Source organism: Uranotaenia lowii, chromosome 3, assembly GCF_029784155.1.
Source record: "Uranotaenia lowii strain MFRU-FL chromosome 3, ASM2978415v1, whole genome shotgun sequence".
NCBI classification, from domain to species: domain Eukaryota; kingdom Metazoa; phylum Arthropoda; class Insecta; order Diptera; family Culicidae; genus Uranotaenia; species Uranotaenia lowii.
This window is the reverse complement of record NC_073693.1, coordinates 7,336,696-7,355,308: the sequence shown is the minus strand read 5'-3', so window position 1 is coordinate 7,355,308 and position 18,613 is coordinate 7,336,696. Positions and strand designations below refer to the sequence as shown.

At 40.4% G+C, this 18,613-nt stretch overlaps 1 protein-coding gene across 3 annotated transcripts in view; it reads left to right on the top strand.

Annotated features, from left to right (window-relative positions):
• LOC129753419 (arfGAP with SH3 domain, ANK repeat and PH domain-containing protein) overlaps nucleotides 1-17,727 on the top strand; it is an 83,276-nt gene extending 65,549 nt beyond the window's left edge. For all 3 annotated transcript variants that reach the window (XM_055749241.1, XM_055749242.1, XM_055749243.1), the window contains 14 exons: nucleotides 4,378-4,450; nucleotides 10,810-10,955; nucleotides 11,016-11,270; nucleotides 11,432-11,517; nucleotides 12,021-12,454; nucleotides 12,513-12,948; nucleotides 13,007-13,187; nucleotides 13,346-13,645; nucleotides 13,715-14,231; nucleotides 14,293-14,718; nucleotides 14,785-14,895; nucleotides 14,965-15,038; nucleotides 15,105-15,338; nucleotides 15,705-17,727. In XM_055749241.1, coding sequence (XP_055605216.1) covers nucleotides 4,378-4,450; nucleotides 10,810-10,955; nucleotides 11,016-11,270; nucleotides 11,432-11,517; nucleotides 12,021-12,454; nucleotides 12,513-12,948; nucleotides 13,007-13,187; nucleotides 13,346-13,645; nucleotides 13,715-14,231; nucleotides 14,293-14,718; nucleotides 14,785-14,895; nucleotides 14,965-15,038; nucleotides 15,105-15,338; nucleotides 15,705-15,893 — 3,462 coding nt within the window. In that variant the 3' untranslated portion in view covers nucleotides 15,894-17,727. The remainder of the gene's footprint in view (nucleotides 1-4,377; nucleotides 4,451-10,809; nucleotides 10,956-11,015; nucleotides 11,271-11,431; nucleotides 11,518-12,020; nucleotides 12,455-12,512; nucleotides 12,949-13,006; nucleotides 13,188-13,345; nucleotides 13,646-13,714; nucleotides 14,232-14,292; nucleotides 14,719-14,784; nucleotides 14,896-14,964; nucleotides 15,039-15,104; nucleotides 15,339-15,704) is intronic.
• The last annotated feature ends 886 nt before the right edge of the window (nucleotides 17,728-18,613 follow it).

The window sequence follows — 18,613 nt, the reverse complement described above, 5'->3', positions numbered from 1 at the left end:
CAACGCCATAATTCATGTAAGTTTAGTAGGTAATCAACATACGAGCAGATTCTCGACATTTACACATTTTCTGTGAATAAGTTTAACAGTTTATGGAAAAATGAACCAAATCCTCACATTAATTCATCCGCAGTATTAGCTAAGGAAGCTCTTCCTAAATGATTTTATACAGTGTGATAATGAATAAAATTATTATTCAATAGCAAAACGAATTGAAACAAAAAGTGTTATTTTATTTTTTAAGCATCTTATCTTTACAAAAATTTGCTGCTCACTAGGAGGTAACATAATTTGTATTCTGATTTTAAATTTAAATCGTCCAGAAAATCGTGAATGGGATTACCAAAAGTTTAAGAGGATACTGTAAGAAAATATTTGATGGACAATAAAACTTAAAACTTTCATATCTCGAAAACAAGGAATATTATATTGGGATTTTAATTGGTTCTTACGTAAAATTTTCTCAAAAAAACAATAAAATCATAAAATTCAAGAAAAAAATATACTTTCCTTGCGGAAAATAGCGTTTTATTTTTAGAGCTATGTTTTGACGTTTAAAACGGCCCTATTTCAAAAAAATGAATAACATCAATTGATAGATTTTAATAAAATCTACACAATGCATATTGTGTCATTTTGGTATGATATTTTAGTCCGGAGATATGATGAATTTTTCAAAATCGTAAAAAAAGAAGGGAGGGTCCTGGAACAAAGGGTGGGCGGATCATTGTCAAAAATTGAGGATTTATTTTGTAGGCCTCAGAAAGTCTATCGGTCAAGTTTCGCGAATTTTTGATAAGATTTTTTTTTTTCGCTGTGCACACTTGACATGTAATGACCCATATGCATCTAATTGATTTTTTTTTCATGCTAAAGAATGAATCCAAAAAAATCTAAAATCTGAGTTGAAAAGATCGATCCAAGATCGATCAATCCGAGAAAAAACCACTTAGATTTTAATTCCTTAAAAAAGATTAAAATAGTGAAGAAAGCCAACGACTAAGGAAAGTGTTTAAATAGTTACTGGGTTTCTAATTTTGCAGTTACGTTTACAATGATTTTTTTTAGAAAATATGTTTGAAAATGATAGGCAAAAGAGTTTTTCCGTTTTTATAGTGTTTCCAAGAATTATACATTATGATTATAATTATTTTCTCTCATCTTTTGTTTTTTTTTCTTCATAATTCTGATCTCCGGAACCATTTGACAAATTCAATCAATCATGTTTATTGAACTGATCGAGATTCTGTGTAGCAATCCATAGTAATGAAACTCCATTTCAAAATAACACAGATGCCTTAAACAGACGCCTTATCAGTTGTTAGTTGAGTTCACAATAAGGGTTGTCAAAAAGAACCTTCGCTTTCGTTGGCGAAAATATCGGCTTACATATCCGTCAGAATTTTTAACGTTTACAGCTCAACTTAGTTATCAGGATCGAGCTGACTTCGAACTTTCCTCAAGTGGAAATTTGGTAGATTTTCTATTAATCATTCTGGTTTCTGATTAAAATTTACATCCAACAGAAAAACATTCCGTTTCAGAAGTCTGTTTAAATTTCTAGTGAAATTTCCTACAAACGAACTGACTCACAGAGAGTTCTGACTTGATGGAGAAGTGAGACTAAAACATTACGTTACTTATTAGGTCACACTTGCGTCATCATGGTTTAAGATTTGTTTTCTTTGAGGACTCCCAAGTGAATGATTCATGTGTTTCTAGTTAATTAGTTTCTGCATGTGACAAACTCACCAGGAGCTATTTCATTAAATGTTATTTGTACTGGGTAATTCATAGATTTTTTTCTTTTTAAATGTTAAACTAATAAATTTGGTTTGTATGCATCTATTTTTTGTTATTTTCTTCTCTGTGAACCAGTTTAAATAAGATGGGCGCTCTATGATGCAATTTTGATAACTCATATAAAAGGATCTGATCGATATTGGAATTCCATATGCATAAATATGACTCTCAGCGACGATCCAGTTTTGCATGCAAAGCAGAGTGGGTATTTTATCTGTTCGTTTTGTTATTCAATGAAGAGGGAAATGCCATTCATCTCTCTATAGTGATAATGTTATAAACGCCTAACAAAAATTAATCGTTTTGCATCGTGAAAGTTCAATCAAACTCGTTGTCGTCGTCTAATCTTTTCAAAAACAAACTTGAAGCTTGAAGCGATTTGGATCTGACTTCACTTCACCTAACTACTTAGTAGCATGTGGAATGCCACCGATGTGTTTGCTTGCTAATGGAGGAACGTTTACAACCGGTCGTATGTTGTCGATTGCAATTTTGCACTCAACGTACCTACAGAAGACACCGGATTTATCGGATTCACTTTGACGATATTAACGCGCGCCACAGGCAATTCATGGATTAAACGATTTGCGCCGTTTTTCGCCTCTCGCTCGATATGAAGTGTGTTGGGGCGTCGCGATAGTGAAAAACTACTCGCTAACTTTCAGCTACTCAGTTCAGAGTGACGGCTACTCAGTTGTCGCCAAAACCGCACCTACTCAGTTCTGACTAAACGGCTTTTACTCAGAACTGACTAACAGCCTTTTTCGCGACAACTGAGCCATGGTTACTCAGAATGCGCGAATAATTCTGAAGCGGTTTTTGGCCGCTTTTTCCATGCTAGAATAGTTAAAACCTATATTATTTTTTAGACAAATGATGGATTTGTTGATTTGCTGAATAACAAAAGTCCAAATGTTGTGCATACATATTTTATTTAAAAAAAAAAACTATTTTTTTTTCGCCCGTCGGGTTTCGTCTCCCGGGACCCATTATGCCGTAATATTATGCCGTTATGCCAATTGTATTTGGACCACCTTCGTCACTAAACCCTGTAATAAAAATAATATCGGATTAATAGCTAGAAATTACCTTTAGAATGAATATTCACAATGTACATTTTTTAGTTTCTGCTGCACGAAAACAACCAAGTCCGACCGCCTCGCACAAACTGATCATCATTTACTCAGTTGTCGCCTTCCAGCACTCGAGTTCTCTGAGTGCCGAATTTTCTGACGTCTGAGTAAATTTTCCGCTGATATTTGAGTTAATTAAGATCAGCCGTCGGCTGCTTCATACATGTGGCGACGTCTGAGTAAAAGGTAGCCGGGCTCTGAGTATTTCAAATTTAGCGAGTATGTACCTCGAGGCGTCGTCGTCGTTCGTTTAGTATAGCTAGCTCAGCTGCGATGCGCTTACAATCAAAATAAGGCGCTCATCATGCGCGCAGGAAAATTGAATCTGAAAACGAAACTTGTTGATGTTGATTAATACCTACAAACGATACGTTTAAAAGTACAAGTGCGAATGTGTTTAGTTTTCAACATTTTTTTTATCGCTTTTTCCCCTATCATTATCCGCCGCTGGTATCGGAAAGAAAGATTGATGCGAAGCTTTGCGATTTCTCCATGTTTAGACAAACGTCAATGATCGGAAACCCTTCATCTGTACCTACCTCCTCTGTATGGTCGATCAGATGCCGACACGAATTAACAAGTGTGTTATGACAAGTTCGAGTGCAATGTTGTTATTGATGATGGAACGGCTTCAACAGTGAGAAACTGTTGAATCATAATCCAATAATAGAAAATGAAACTAGCGAATATCATCTTGGTAAATTACACAATAGGGTGTGAAATGAATGTATCATATACCTGGTCATTTTTTATCACTGGAAGTTCACGTTACAATTTGAATATTTTACTGATAAAAAAACCGAAAAAAAACCTAATTTGTTTGTTCAATCTTAAGAGTCGTAAGTTGCATTTATTTTGCCAAAATAAACACGACTTACACCGACCCACCGGCAAATCCTTCAAGCATTAAGTTTATCCACCTCGCTCCATACCGGAATTTGAATAATGTCGTACACCACACGACGATGAATAGAAAGACATTTTGCCATTGATAGTGGCAATTCGTTGGTTGTTTTTTTTTCTCTCGTTTTATTTTCTTCCTTTGATCAACCGGTTTAGTTTTCGCTTCCCTTTTTTTGCCTGTTAGCTTACTTGCTTGCCGGTTTCCGTTCACTTTCTTAGAGACGATTTGCGGACGTGATTTTTAAAAGCGAAATTGGTCGAGACAAATAAAATATGATCATATCCGAAACCTGACCGTGGTAATCTTGGAGCTTTTATCTTCGAAATAAAAAAAAATCGCATATGAGACATGCTGCTGCTGCAGCCCTCTTTACTTTACGGCACGTTTATCGTTTTCTCTGTCGATGTACCCACCTACCTCCTAACATGTTTTAATGTTGAAGATACGTGTTTAGCTACGTTTTGCACATCGGTTTGTCATGTTAGACGACACAATTTGTTTAATGGCTCTTCTTCTATTTTCTTTTCTCTCTTCCAGACGCTCGATTTCGACCGAGAAGGACTGACAAAGCTGAAGAAAGCTGTTAAAGCAATACACAACTCGGGGAATAGTAAGTATAATTTTTATTTGATCTTCATAAACTGATTATATAATAGTATGTAACCGGTTAAATTTCAATTTTTATCAACAAATAGTGGAACAAAACAAAATTCTTCACACTGGTCGTTGGTTTTACAAGAATGAAGATTTATTTCTGAGATCGAAGCTTGGCTCTAATATTGGTCCGTCGATTATCTTTCCAATATGGAGTCAAACAAAATTTGGCGAAGCTTAAGTAGTTTAGCTCATCAAGAACCGACGCGTGGTTACCTATAAACTAGTAAAAAATATTGGCAGGTGTGGTGGGAGAATCGAAAGAGCTTAAGGGGGGGGTAGGGTCTAACACTTTCAAAAAATCGATTTTTTTATTTTTTTATTTTCTTATTGTAAAACATTTCAAGAATGTTGTGTCAAATTTTCAAGTCAATTGGAGCAAAACTGTAGAAATTATAGGCCTTTATCTCCTCCTATTTAATACTGCAAGAAAGCAAAAGCAGAAACTTCAAACGCGTTTTTCTCGAAAGCACTTTTTTAAAGTCCGTGGACATCGTCATTTGAAAACTACTTATCCGATTCTTTTCAAATTTGGAACATATTTTCTACATATAAAATACCAGACCCCAACGTTTTTCTTTTTTGTTTTTTTTTACTTTGGGGAGATTTTACAAGTGAAAAATGGCGGATTTTTTCGTGAAAAATCGTAGTTTTTACTTCAAACAGTCACAAAAATTTCATAAAAATTTTTTTAAGTTAAATAAAAACGTTGGGGTCCAGAAAAACATCTATTAAAAATATTTTGCTTTGATTTTTCGACTTCAGATGATTCTGTGCTGAGATACAGTGTCCACCGCAAATCCTGTTTTCTAAAAGGCATCCTCGAAAGTGCTCCGTCACCGGCTCATTTTTCAATATTTTTCTACGAAAAAATTACTAAATGTTCTTTTAACAATGCTTTGTATAATGCAAAAAATTTGAATACATTTGTTTGAACGATAGCTCTAGAAAAAAAATCGTGAAAATGGTGTTTTTTTTATACCCGTTAGACCCTACCCCCCCCCTTAAAATAAAACCTGTTTGTTCTAACAAGTACTTATTCTGACTAACTAAACAAAAGCTATATTAATTAAGCTACGATTGCTTTGATGGTCAGTTGCTAGCTGCGTTGCATGCTCGCAACACTCCTCCTCAACACTGCTTCTGACGGATAATCTTCAAACGTACTCATGAGAGGCGTTCTGTCAGAAGATCCGCTGCCTTTCTTTCCGTCGGACAATATTCGTAGTTGACAACACCTTTCTTTTTCAAGTCCTCCGCAAAATGGAACTTGGTTGAAATGTGCTTCGTACGGTTGCTGAACTTCTCGGAGTCCAACAGCTCTGATCATCCTCGTATAACGCCACTTTCGTAGTCTCTGCAACCAAACTGCTTCTTGGGATGCTTCGGAAAGTGCTACGAACTCTGCCTCTCCTGTAGACAATGAGACACAAGTTTGATTACGGCAGACCCAAGAAATTTTACCTCCGCAGTATTGGAACACATATCCGCTGTTCGGTTTTCGATCGCTGCCCAACTACTTTCTGGTACTGTTGTTTTGTAGGAAGAAGAACTACTTTCTCTTCCGTTTTGCCGTATCCAGGTTCAAGTGGCACCGCCGAAACTTTTGCATCTTGGAGACCAACAGAACGAACAACGTCTTCGATGTACTTCCGCTGGCTGATGTGAAAATCTCCGGCTCCATCTCGTTTGACCTCGATGCCCAGGTAAAACTTCACGTCACCCAGGCTGCCTCGCACCGCTTGAATCCATCCGCCATAAACACCTCGTGTAGACGTTGGATCCATGAACGGGCGGCTTTTCTTCAGAAGGCAAACCTTACCTTCCGCGCCGACAACATACCCGGGAGGCAGCTTCCTAAAAATCTCCTCCTCAAGGTTGCCGTTCAAAAATGCCGTTTTAATCTCGAATTGCTTGACAAACATCTTCTGCTGCTACGGACATCTTTATGTGGAACGTTGTGTGACGAACGACCGGCGCAAAAACTTCGTCGTAGTCCGTCCCGTATCGTTGGCAGAATCCTTGGGATACTAGCCTGGCCTTATGACGAACCATGTTTGACAAAGCATGTTTGACTTTTTAAGCAATTTGGTGTTTTCGATAACCTTTCTGAAAATTATCGCTCAGTCGAAAACGCTGTTGATTTCAACTTTTTGTCTTTCTACAATAATGTTGTTTACGGCATATTGCTAGAACATTGTAGAACATTAATAGGAAGGTCGATCGAATTAAGTACCCTGAATGGTTCAACGCCGAAACAATTTGCCTTCTCAAAAATAAAAAAAAATAAAAAAGTATATAAAAAGTATCGCAAAAGTAAAACGGCTTACCGAATTGCGGCCAATGCTTTCAATACTCTGCATAGATCCCAACGTATCACCTATTTGAATGAACTTCAAAGAGGTATTCAATCAGAACTGAAACGTTTTTGGAAGTATGTCAACTCCAAACGTAAGACAAAGTTAGTCCCGAAAAATATATCTTATAACAACAAAGACGCCAAAAGCCTCGACGAGGCTTTGAAATTATTTGTCGAATATTTCCCAATGCATTTACAGTGTCAACGATACAGTTCCATAGCTAAAATTCCAAACCGCGACGGAAGTCATTCCTGGGCTGAGAATATCGATCACGGATGTACGATGAAAAATTTTGCTGCTTGATGAATCCAAAGGTAGTGGACCTGATGGAATTCCAAATTCGTTTCTTAAAAAATGCGTTAAAGCCTTGGTGGAGCCGTTATAACCGCTTTTCTCAACTTCAATTCGTAGAGGTTAGTTTCCGAATTTTTGGAAAATCTCCCACATTGTGCCAATCCATAAAAACGGTTCAAAACTGCCTGCTAAATATTATCGTGGGATAGCAATTCTGTCTGCCATACCCAAACTGTTCGAGAGTATAATTTATGACCAAATGTATCCTTGGTTAGAAAGGAAAATGTCGGACTTTCAGCATGGCTTTTTGGAAAAGCGACCAACAGTTACAAACTTGGCAGAATTCGACTCTCGAAAATCACAATGGATGATGCAGGGTTTTCAAGTCGATGCTATATATACCGACATGTCAAAGGATTTTGACGTGATTAACATAAATGCTCTCCTGTCAGTGCTGTTTAAAAATGAGATCACCGGAATTTGTCTTCAGTGGATTCGTTCGTACCTGAAAGAAAGAGTCCAATTTATTAAGATAGGGAATGTGAGATCCAGGGTATTCTCGGTCAACAGCGGCGTACCACAAGGAAGTCACTTGGGACCCCTTCTTTTCGTCACTGTTATGAACGAGTTTCCCGGAGTGCTGCATGACGTGTTTGTGTTGATATACGCAGATGATCTAAAACTGTTCCTCCCTGTGCGGCACCCAAAGGATTGTTTGATTCTACAAAATGCGCTTTATAGATTTTCAGAGTGTTTCGGGTGTTGCAGCAGTTTCGGATTGAAAATCAATGCCTCAAAGTGTAATGTGATTACCTTTTCTCGGAGAGTGAGTGATATTGTGCACAAATATTGTTTCGAGATCAGCTGAATTATAGCTAGAAAATCCTCCGTGAAAGATCTGGGAGTCGAGTTAGATGAAGAACTCAGTTTCTCGAAACATGTTGAACAAGTCGTAGCCAAAGCGAACTCTATGTACGGAGTGTTAGCAGGATTTGTAACGAGCTAGACAATCCTTACACTATTGTCTCTATTTATGTTGGGCTTATCCGAACAACTATTGAGTACGCCAGTATAGAGTGGCAGCCATATTATAACGTTCATAAAAACAGGATTGAAAGGGTTCATAAAAGATTTCTGAGATACGCCTTAAGAAACCTTGGGTGGCAAGAAAAAATGCCGGAATACCGATCCTTGGGTATGTTAGTAGGACTGGAGTCACTCGAAACTCGGAGGAAATCAACAGATGCGCTGTTTTTAAAGGACTTGACCAGTGGAAAGTACTTTTCACCGTATTTAGTATCACAAATTTCTCCAAATGAAGAACGTAGCAGTTTGGATCAAAGGTTAAAGCCTAGAATCTGCTAAATCATGCTTCCACTTGAACGCTGAACGTGTTCTAAATTTGGCTTCCTACCGTACCACCGCTCGTATTGTGTGCCACTCATCGACCTTGAGGGCAGAAGGTTCTGCATGTAGTTCGCCATTACCACCGCTTCGCCCCAGAAGCACTTTTCCAGATTTCCGTCGATGAGATACGGTATATCACAGACAAGTTGGATTTCATTCCAGGAACATACACTGACCAGAACCATCAATGACATTGATCCGTCCAGCACCACGGCCTTTCGAACGAACCTTCGCTCCGTTTGCGGCCCAAACGTTTTCAGTTCAACTCTTCGAAGAACTCCTTGTAGTTGGCAATGTGGCATGAGGCTCCGGAATCTATTATCCACTGCATTTCAATTGGCAACCGCATTCAGTGAGAAACGCGTACTGAGTGTTGTCGTCATGCTGCGCCACGTTGTTTGCTTGATGTTGCTTGGTAACCGCTTTCCGTTGCTTAGTAATTGAATTGTTACTTTTTGCATTTTTCCATACTTGAAATTTTTCACAAGTCGCCTTCTGGTGGCCAAATTTTTCGCAAAAAAATAACACCGGTCCTTTCGACCTTGGAATCCGCAAACAAAACAGACTCGGATTCGTCTTCGCCACAGTTCCGCTGCTTCTTCTCGTCGATCAATTTACCCTTCACCATGTCTAGGGTCAACTCGGTTTCCGGTCGGGATTACAATGCGGTAACCAACGTCTCGTATTCCTCCGGCAGACTGCTGTACGAAATTGCGACCAGCCACTGCTTGCCAAGGATCTTCTCCGGCTGCAAATTGTTGGGTTTTTCGAACAATTTCCTAACTTGGACAGTTGCGCTTCTATGTCACTATGCTTCTCCAGGCGCTGACTCCAGATTTTCCGTATGACTCAAACGTTCGATGTCAACGTCCTCTTCAGTTGAAATTTTCAAGAGCCGTCCACGCTTCTGCTGCCGATTTTGCCTTCCTTATGAGGAGCATCAAGTTGTCCTCCACGGCCAATCCGATGGATCCTAGCGCTTGCTCGTCCTTAGTTTTCAACGCCGCCATGACTGGTTCCGGTTTCGCATCCGCTACAGCCGTCCAGTTGTCCTCCTTGATGAGCAACAGCTTAATCCGGAAACTCCAGTTGTCGTAGTTGGCCCATCTCACTTGATGTACTTAAATACTTTTTTACCAGTTCCGATCCCGCCGGCCTGGGCCCATAACCTATTGGCAGGTGCGGTGGGAGAATCGGACTGGTTGAGACTTGAAAGAGCTTAAATTAAAACCTCTTTGTTCTAACAAGTATTTATTCTGACTAACTAAAAGTAATATTAATTAAGCAACGATTGCTTTGAAAAAGGGCGACGGTTGCTGGATTTAATTGCCTCTTATGACCTGGGTACTCGTCCTCGAGATACTAAACTTGAGGTGCTGACCTACAGCTATCTTTTGTAAACTTCTTCTTCATTCAGCAGTGTTATAGACTGTATCATCTCTACTCGGTGTATTTGAGCAATGCCAAATAGCTCTTCTTGAGACTCTGAAAGTATGAAAATAAGTAGCAGTTCGCTTTCAACACAACCAGATTCAGCCCTATAGGTCAACTCCCTTTAGCACTATAGCTCAACTGACACTTGGCACACTTTAAGGCCACAGTGTCCGGTTCGAAGAACCTATTTTAGTTCGAAAACTAATAAATGAGGGGCGCTGAAGGTAGACAAAAAAAAGGTTCCAGCAATTGATAGCAGTTCTCTAGTGGATAAACCTAGTTTTGAGTTTGCCCTTATCCTTTTGTTCTGAAGCTAGAATTTTAACTTAGCCGCATTCTTAAGCTATTACTGAAAGCCTCATAGTCAGATTAGGATCTGTTGGTAAACTAATGAGGAACTTCATCTCCGATGAGACGCACACGCTAGAGCTACAGTACTGGTGATGTGAATGATGTTGGACACACGATGATATACTGGAACAATCGCTTCGATCCGGTTCGAAGGACCACAGATTGTCTCGTATACAACCTTCTGATGAGAACTCTTTTTTGAACACTAGATGTCGTAGCTGAAATAGGTTCCGAACACGATTGGGATTTGGTTTCAAATATATTGCGACGAAAGATTTCCAGGTCAGAATATCTTCATCCATTAGTTTCGTTGTTCGCTTGTTACGTTTCACGCACTAGACCTTGAAGATTTTTTCAGGGAACGGAAATTACCCTTTATTCTTGTTCTTAAGCCTTCGTTTCATCCAGTAATAAATTTACAACAGATTATGTATTATAAAAAAATCAACTTTTTTTTTATTCCTTTCAGCCCACGTTGACAACGAGATGTGCCTGGTGAGGGCACTGGAACGTCTCGGCTCCGTAGCGCTCTCGAAGGAGGAACCGGACATCGGGGCAGCATTCCTCAAATTTTCCGTCGTTACCAAAGAACTAAGCGCGCTCATGAAGACGCTGGTAAGTTTAGTTTATTTCATTCAAAATCAGAATATTTTCAAAACGATTTTTCCGTCTCAGATGCAAAACATTAACAACATTGTGATGTTCCCCGTGGATTCGCTACTGAAGAGCGAACTGCGCGGTATGAAGGGCGAAATGAAGAGGCCCTTCGACAAGGCTGCCAAAGACTACGACGTCAAGTTCATGAAGATCGAGAAGGAGAAGAAAGCGCTGGCGAAGGATGCCGGCATGATGCGAACCGAGGTTACTCCGGCGGAAATCGCCGAAGAGATCGAGAAGGAGCGGCGGGTCTTTCAGCTGCAGATGTGTGAGGTGGGTTCCCAGTCCAGTGGAATTGTGATAAAGAGGATACATTACTACTGATAACGATTGACGGCTGACCGATAGCATTGATTGATAAACACTTTTTGGGTTACGATACAAACTGTTGCTTTACTTATTCATAATTTCCCGTCTGTTTGTTTCGGTTGCAGTATCTGATAAAGTTCAACGAGATAAAGACGAAGAAAGGTATCGAGCTGTTGCAGCACCTAGTCGAATACTACCATGCTCAGAACAAGTAAGTATTCGTTTTTTTTTGTAGATTTGAATTTAGGGTGAGCTATAATTTAGATATCTATCAAAGTGAAAACTGGCATGAGTACAAAATAAAATGTTATCTCGTTCAACAACCAATGTCAGACATAGAACTTTCTCCGTCGTCAGGCGATTAAACATTAATTAAAAATACTATAAATGCAAAATTTTGAATAAATTCACTCTTTGAGGAGTTCCACCTTAATGAAGGCTAAGCTTCTAGTTCACAAAAGTTTGATAAGAATCAAGGTTTGGCTTGGAACCGCGTGGCCTGTTCGTTTTAATCGGAAAGAAGAAAATTTATCAGCGGAACTGACTCGTTGTTACTTATTGATTTGTTAAGCAGTACTACGGAAACATGCTCAGGGATATGGCGATGGAATTGAACATCCCTTCCAATGGGGTGGATTATAGCTCCCTTGAATAGTGAAAACCCATTTTCAGATCTAGTAAACATAACAAAATCAATCCTCTGTTCTTTTTCAGTTATTTCAAGGACGGTCTCAAAACCATCGCTCATTTTGGGACCTACATCGAGGAGCTGAGCATCAAACTGCAAACCATCCGGCACAAACAGGATGAGGAAAGGCGGAAGCTGCTTGAACTACGAGCCCTACTACGATCTTCACCGGACTTTGACCGGGTGGAAAATGTCCCCAGTGATAAGGGAGCGGCCGGCTATTCGCTGCACCAGCTGCAGGGTGACAAGAATCACGGCATCACACGTTCCGGTCATCTGCTGAAGAAAAGCGAAGGCAAGGTGCGAAGGGTGTGGCAAAAACGACGGTGTAGAGTCACGGCCGACGGATTTCTAGACATTTGCCATGCGGACGAAACGAAGGCCCCGACCCGTGTGAATCTTCTGACTTGCCAAATCAAACCAGTGTCGGACGATAAGAAAGGGTTCGATCTGATAAGCTGTAAGTATGGCGTGAGGTAGACCTTTTTCCTGATATCTAAACACCTTCTTTTTCACAGACAATCGGCCCTACCACTTCCAGGCGGAAGATGAATCGGACCAGAAGGCCTGGATGTCGGTGCTAATCAACTGCAAACAGAAAGCCCTGGCCAAGGCGTTCCAGCACGCCAACACTCAAATGAGTCCTAGTCTAATCGAGCTGCAGAAAACGGTCATCCGGTACATCCAGAACTTGCCTGGTAACGACCAGTGCTGTGATTGTGGCTCCCGGAACGATGTTACCTGGATCAGTTTAAACTTCGGGGTGCTGGTGTGCATCCAGTGTTCCGGGGTGCATCGGGATCTCGGAGTCCATCATTCGCGAATACAAAGTTTAACACTGGACAATCTGACAACGGCACAGTTGCTCATTGCCCGGGCCATGGGCAACAACAGTCTGAACGAAGTTATGGAAGCTACCCTTGGAAAGGGCAAGTTGACTCCGGATAGTTCGATGTAAGATTTTTTCCGAAGGAATCATATGAACGGTCATAACCTTCTGTTCAAATTTCAGGGAAGAACGGTACGATTTCATTAGGGCAAAGTACATCGCCAAGCGATATGTTATGCGGACATGTGCCGACGATCGGGACCTAAGGAACGATTTGGAGCAGGCCGTGATCAATACTGACCTGGGTCAGCTGCTACAGGTGTGGGCTGAAGGTGCTGATCTCACCTGTGTGCTGCCATCTTCTGTAAGTGTTATCTTAAACCTAATATTTGACTAATATCCTTTGAACAAGTCGTGTTTAGTTTTGAAACTCTCAGTATGTTAGGAGGCGTCAACGTTGAATTGAGCAAATCAACCTTTTTTCCTATCTTCCTCGTGATACAATTTTCCTCTGATTCACAGGAATTCGGCGAAACGGCGATCCACCTGGCGGTGCTTCGTGAGATGGGATCGACGCTGCACATGGTCGATTTCCTAATTCAGAACATGGCCGCCTCGGGGCTGAACAAGCAAACTAATCCACCCGGACCGGGCGACATGTCCGGACGAAACACGGCCCTGCATCTGTGTGCGCTTCACGATCGACGCGAATGCATGAAGCTGCTGCTCAGGTCTGGCTGTGATCACGAAATTAAAAATTCACAAAACCGAACCGCACTAGACATAGCCAAAGAGATGGGCCACGAGGCCTGCAAGGAGTTGGTATGTTTGTTTGCATATTGATAATTTTAAAGATCTTTTGGTTACCTACGATGTTTTTTTTGGTCTTAGATCGAACATGCCATAAAGCGCGAAAAAAGCGCCTTCGATCACATCAACACTGATTGGAACATCCACGACGATGGGTCGACCGATTTCTCAGACGACGATACGGTGCTAATAGACGAAAGGAAGTCACGCTCGAGACCACCGAGTTTCGTGGGTGGCGACTCACCCGTAGCGCTGCGATCGCGATCGTCCACCTGCGATTCGATCCAGAGCGGTTCCAGTCCCAGCTCGAGTTGCAACCCCAATGCCATCAACAGCAACAGTAGCAGCAATGCTCAGCAACAGATTTCGACGGGAAGCGGTGGCCATCAACAGCGCCAGATTCCTATCCCCTCATCCGGTACTAGTCCTAAACAATACGCAACCGGAGCGTTTGCATCCAGCTACAGTTCCACAACCGGAGGCGGTTCTAGTCCAAACTCTAGCAGTTCAAGCAGTATTATCCGGCAAGCGTCGGCTCAGATCTCAGCGGCTGCAGCTGCTGCGGCCGCTAGTTCATCAAGCAAGAAATCATCATCTGGTGAGTGACATTTTAAACTCTTAGACTGTGCTTTCGATAATCCTTGAATCTTTTTCTTCAGTTAATATAGGATCGCTGAAAAAGCGAACGGCACCTGCTCCTCCACCCACGACTTACGGTACGCTTCCCCATGCTCCTCGGCACTCACAGAACATCGACAGCGAAATCTTCGGACTGTCGTCATCACACCACCTACATCACCATCCACATCACTCGGATATGTACAGCACACTGCCACACCTGAGAGGTTCTTCGCAGCAACAGTTACCGGATAGCGGGGGCGGAGGAGGAGGCTTAGGCCCAACCAGTGCCGGTGGAGCGCCCGGTGCTAAATCTAACTCCTCTCAGCAGCTGCAGTTCGATAACAAGATCTACGAACGGTTCGAGGGTTACATGGCCGCCTCCAATAGGGATCCCAACTTTTTAAGTTCCTTCACCGGCGGTCATAAGCGATCGCCCAGCGGGGAATCGTTGGGTCGAAATTTAGGTAAGTTAAAGATAATATTGCCCTTGTTTGGGCACTGCTAACATACCATGTTTCTCTTCTTCACAGCTGGAGCAAAACTAGTCCTTCCAATGACCGGTGAAATGCCTCAACTCAAACCAGTCGATAAAAGCATACACAACAGACCAAAACTACCGCCGCCACCTGGGCCACCTGCTGGTAATACTTGAACATTAGATCCTGTAGAGAGTATGTAAATGACTAATAAAGTTATTGTTCTTAACACAGATAAATCTATTTCCAACGGACGGTCCAATGAAAGTATATCCTCTCTTGACGATGGAGTTGTTTTGAGGCATAAGGTAACCCCAGCACAAGTTTCCTCACTTTCAGTCAATCACCCTTTTACCTAAATTATCCCATTTTAGGTATCGAGGGCAGCTACACTGAATTCCTCTCATAACGACGAGTTCGGTGGAGGGGACATGGAATATAACAATGGGACGATAATTTCATGCTCGTCGAGCGGTGGTTTGGGGCTCGATTCGGCTAACAGTAGCTTTGGGCGGCTCGATACTAGCGGAGCGTCCTCCGGTGGCAGTAGCGGACGGTACGGAGATGGATTCAATCTATCCAAGAGCCCGGGGTCGTTTCAGAGCTATGTAAGTACCCATACACCCAGCATCAAATTTCTACGAGCAGCATCCTTCCCTCGCCTACTGTCCCCAGTCAAGATTTTCGTCTGGGCTTTGCGGCTAGGCTTCTAGAAAACGAGTTTCTGGGGCTGCTCCTTGTTCGCTGTCCTTCTGGATTTCAATCAAGTGCCCAATTCATCTCTACCTACGCTCCCGAATCTCGATTTCTATTGCCTTTTGATGATGCTGACCAATGTAGCTCTGTAGATTCGAGAGGTACACTTGCCGAGCTTATTATCCGGCTCGAAGGACCAAAATGACTGTAGAACTCGAAGAATGCTGTAGTATTTACTAAAGCATTGTCAAAAAATTGATTTGATTTTGTTTTTTCAGCGCCGTTGCCGGGCTCTGTACGATTGCAACGCCGACAACGACGACGAGTTGGAGTTCAAGGAGGGCGAGATACTGGTGGTGTTGAACGAGCGAACGGACGACGAGAACTGGATGGAGGGTGAGATCGAGGGCGACAGCACCCGGAGGGGCATGTTTCCCGTCAGTTTTGTCCAGATGCTGGACGAATAAAGGTGGAACGATTAATGGGTGGAACGAAAGCTGAGCTTTCATCCCGTTAGAAATTATTAAGTGTCCATTGTTCATTATGGGAAGCCGCCAACGAGGAGTGATTATTCTAAGTCTGCTGAATACAAAATTGTTAGGTTAGAACGAAACAACACTGTAGTAGTGTGGTGGAGATTAAATCAGGTCTATTTATATTATATTTTAAATTTATAACCTGTTAGCGCCACGCCTAGAATACGCACTGGAAAATAGTAATTTACTTCAAAAGTCGCTACGATAAAACATCCCATGAGGAACTGTGTTTGAATTCTATGATCGTGGTAAAACCAGTAGAAGGAACTAAAACGAATATATTAAATCTGCAAAGTGCTCAAACAATGATGTAAAAGCAACCAATAATATGTCTATTGAATACACCAAATTTTAGTCGGGTTGTTGAAGGCAAAGACGCAACTCTTTAGCTTGGTTCAATTCTATCAGCCGCATTTATCCTCTCACGAGAATGTGTCGGTGTGAGAAGACAAACATTTTACTGCGTTTAGAATTTTGTAATTGTTGACGTAAGCAATGAAAAAAAAACCAGCGCAAACTGTAAAATATAAAAGCAACTATTAAAAAGTCTATACTATAGATACTGTTTGTAAACTATTGATTACCTATATTGAAGAACAACAAAAAACAAAACGCAAACATTAAAACCAAGATTTGAAAACTCGTAGCTACAAAAGTAAAATATGAAATCGATCAAAACTTTTGACGTTGGGCATACAGTGGGAGGAATATTAGAAAACAAAGAACATACTTTTATGTGCCAGTATACAGAAATGGAATCTATTAATATAATAAAAGATGTAATAGGATGGAAATAGAAAAAAAATTGAACGAAATCTTACAAAAACCAGTCCAGTGAAACCGCGTGACTAGCAAAAGTGAAGCCAAAATAAAACGTTAGTTGATGTGTAATGAAAACTTTTTAGATTTGCCTTTTCTTCATCACAATTTTTCCTTACAATACCAATTCTCTTCCCGTTCAGATTTTAGACAAACAGAAGAAAGAAACCAGAATACCAAAACCTATCGATCCCGGTGGCAAAAGTAAAAATAAAAAAAAAGAATAAACCCATTTTAAGTAGAGGTGTACCTTAAATCTTCAGAGAGAAAATACCCAAAAAACTAGTACTATTACTGTTGAACTATTGAAAATTGATAAAAAAAAAGAGGAGTAAACAAAAACCAGAGTCAAATGAAACACTTGTTAGCATACTTCAGATAGTAGAGAGATGATGGTATTCAGTTCCATGTTAGAGTAACCAACCACAAGCAGCTACCGAAAACCCAGAAAATCAAACCAAAATACTCATCAATCATTGGGATAATCAAATTGATATAGCCAAAAGAATCACATCAAATTCAGACAACAAACAAGTAACTTTTAAATCAAAATGAAGCAAATTAGAGTGCATAATCCTAAACAACTGACTCAGATGAGAATGGAAAACGGAAAAGTAAAGTACTCATCAACAGAGACAAACAGAATCACATGTGATTTAGACATATTTTTCATCGGCCAGATAGATTGATTGTCGTAAATGCAAATACCTAAATAATGAAATGAGAGAAGAAAAATTATAACATTGACAGAGAATAAAATAAAATGAAAAACATTGCAAACTGAAAGATACCATTATATAACGTACAATATAGTAAAAAGTGTTGAAAGGAAGGAAGTGGTCCGATCGGCAGAGAAGCGAAAACGTAAAGAAACGCTTGTTGATATTGGCAAGAAAAGATAAAATAAAAACTAAATACGGCAGCACTCGTTGCAAACCTTGTGAACCAACAATATGAGTCAAGTTGTTTTTCTTCTGAGAAATAATCCTTGAATCTGAACGCGGACAACTGGACAAGTTAGGGAGGGGGGCGTGTTTGTAAATATCCATGCTTTTCCACCGAGAGAGGGGTTTGGGTCATGTCCACGTGGACATACTTAACTCATAAATATCCTCGAAAGGTGAATAAGTATTATTTTTTTTAACTAAATCCAGAAATTGCTCGCATTTTGGATCCACTTCCACGGAGGAGAGAAAGAGGATAAAAATCTCACTTTTTTCCACGTGGTATCTGAATGACCCATTTAGATTTGAAGCCAAAAAGGTTTACCTTTAAAGAAGGTTGGAAAAAATTACCTTCGTTTTACGGTACATTTTACCTTTTGCTTATTTTGCGCGACTTAGTTCTTCCTATTCAAATCAGGTGGCGCTGCATGTCAAAGAGATTGCTGTGAGATTCGTGTCTTGGCTAAGTAAGAAAACGCCTGAGTGTATACAGCAAAAATAATTTCAAATATTTCGATCGACGAATAGACAAAACAATGCCCTTTGAATCTGAACGTGAATCCCAAATCTGATTTTTGAATGTGCATTGAAAAAATCTAAATTTGAAATTCAAGAGATTTGAATTCGAATTCTAATCGAAATTCCATATTCAATTCTTAAATTTTGACAGTTTGAAGCGTAACTGTGAAAATTTTCCAAATCGAATTCTGTATTTTAATATTGTTTTGCATTTGCAGTTTTGTTGCTAAAATTTATTGCCATACTTGAACTGGCATTTAGAAATTAAAATATAGAACATATAGAATTGAAAAAATCGCAAATTTTTTACGAACGTCCAGCTTTTGATACAATTTGGAGCTTTACAAAAATATGTACTAGCTTTCTTAC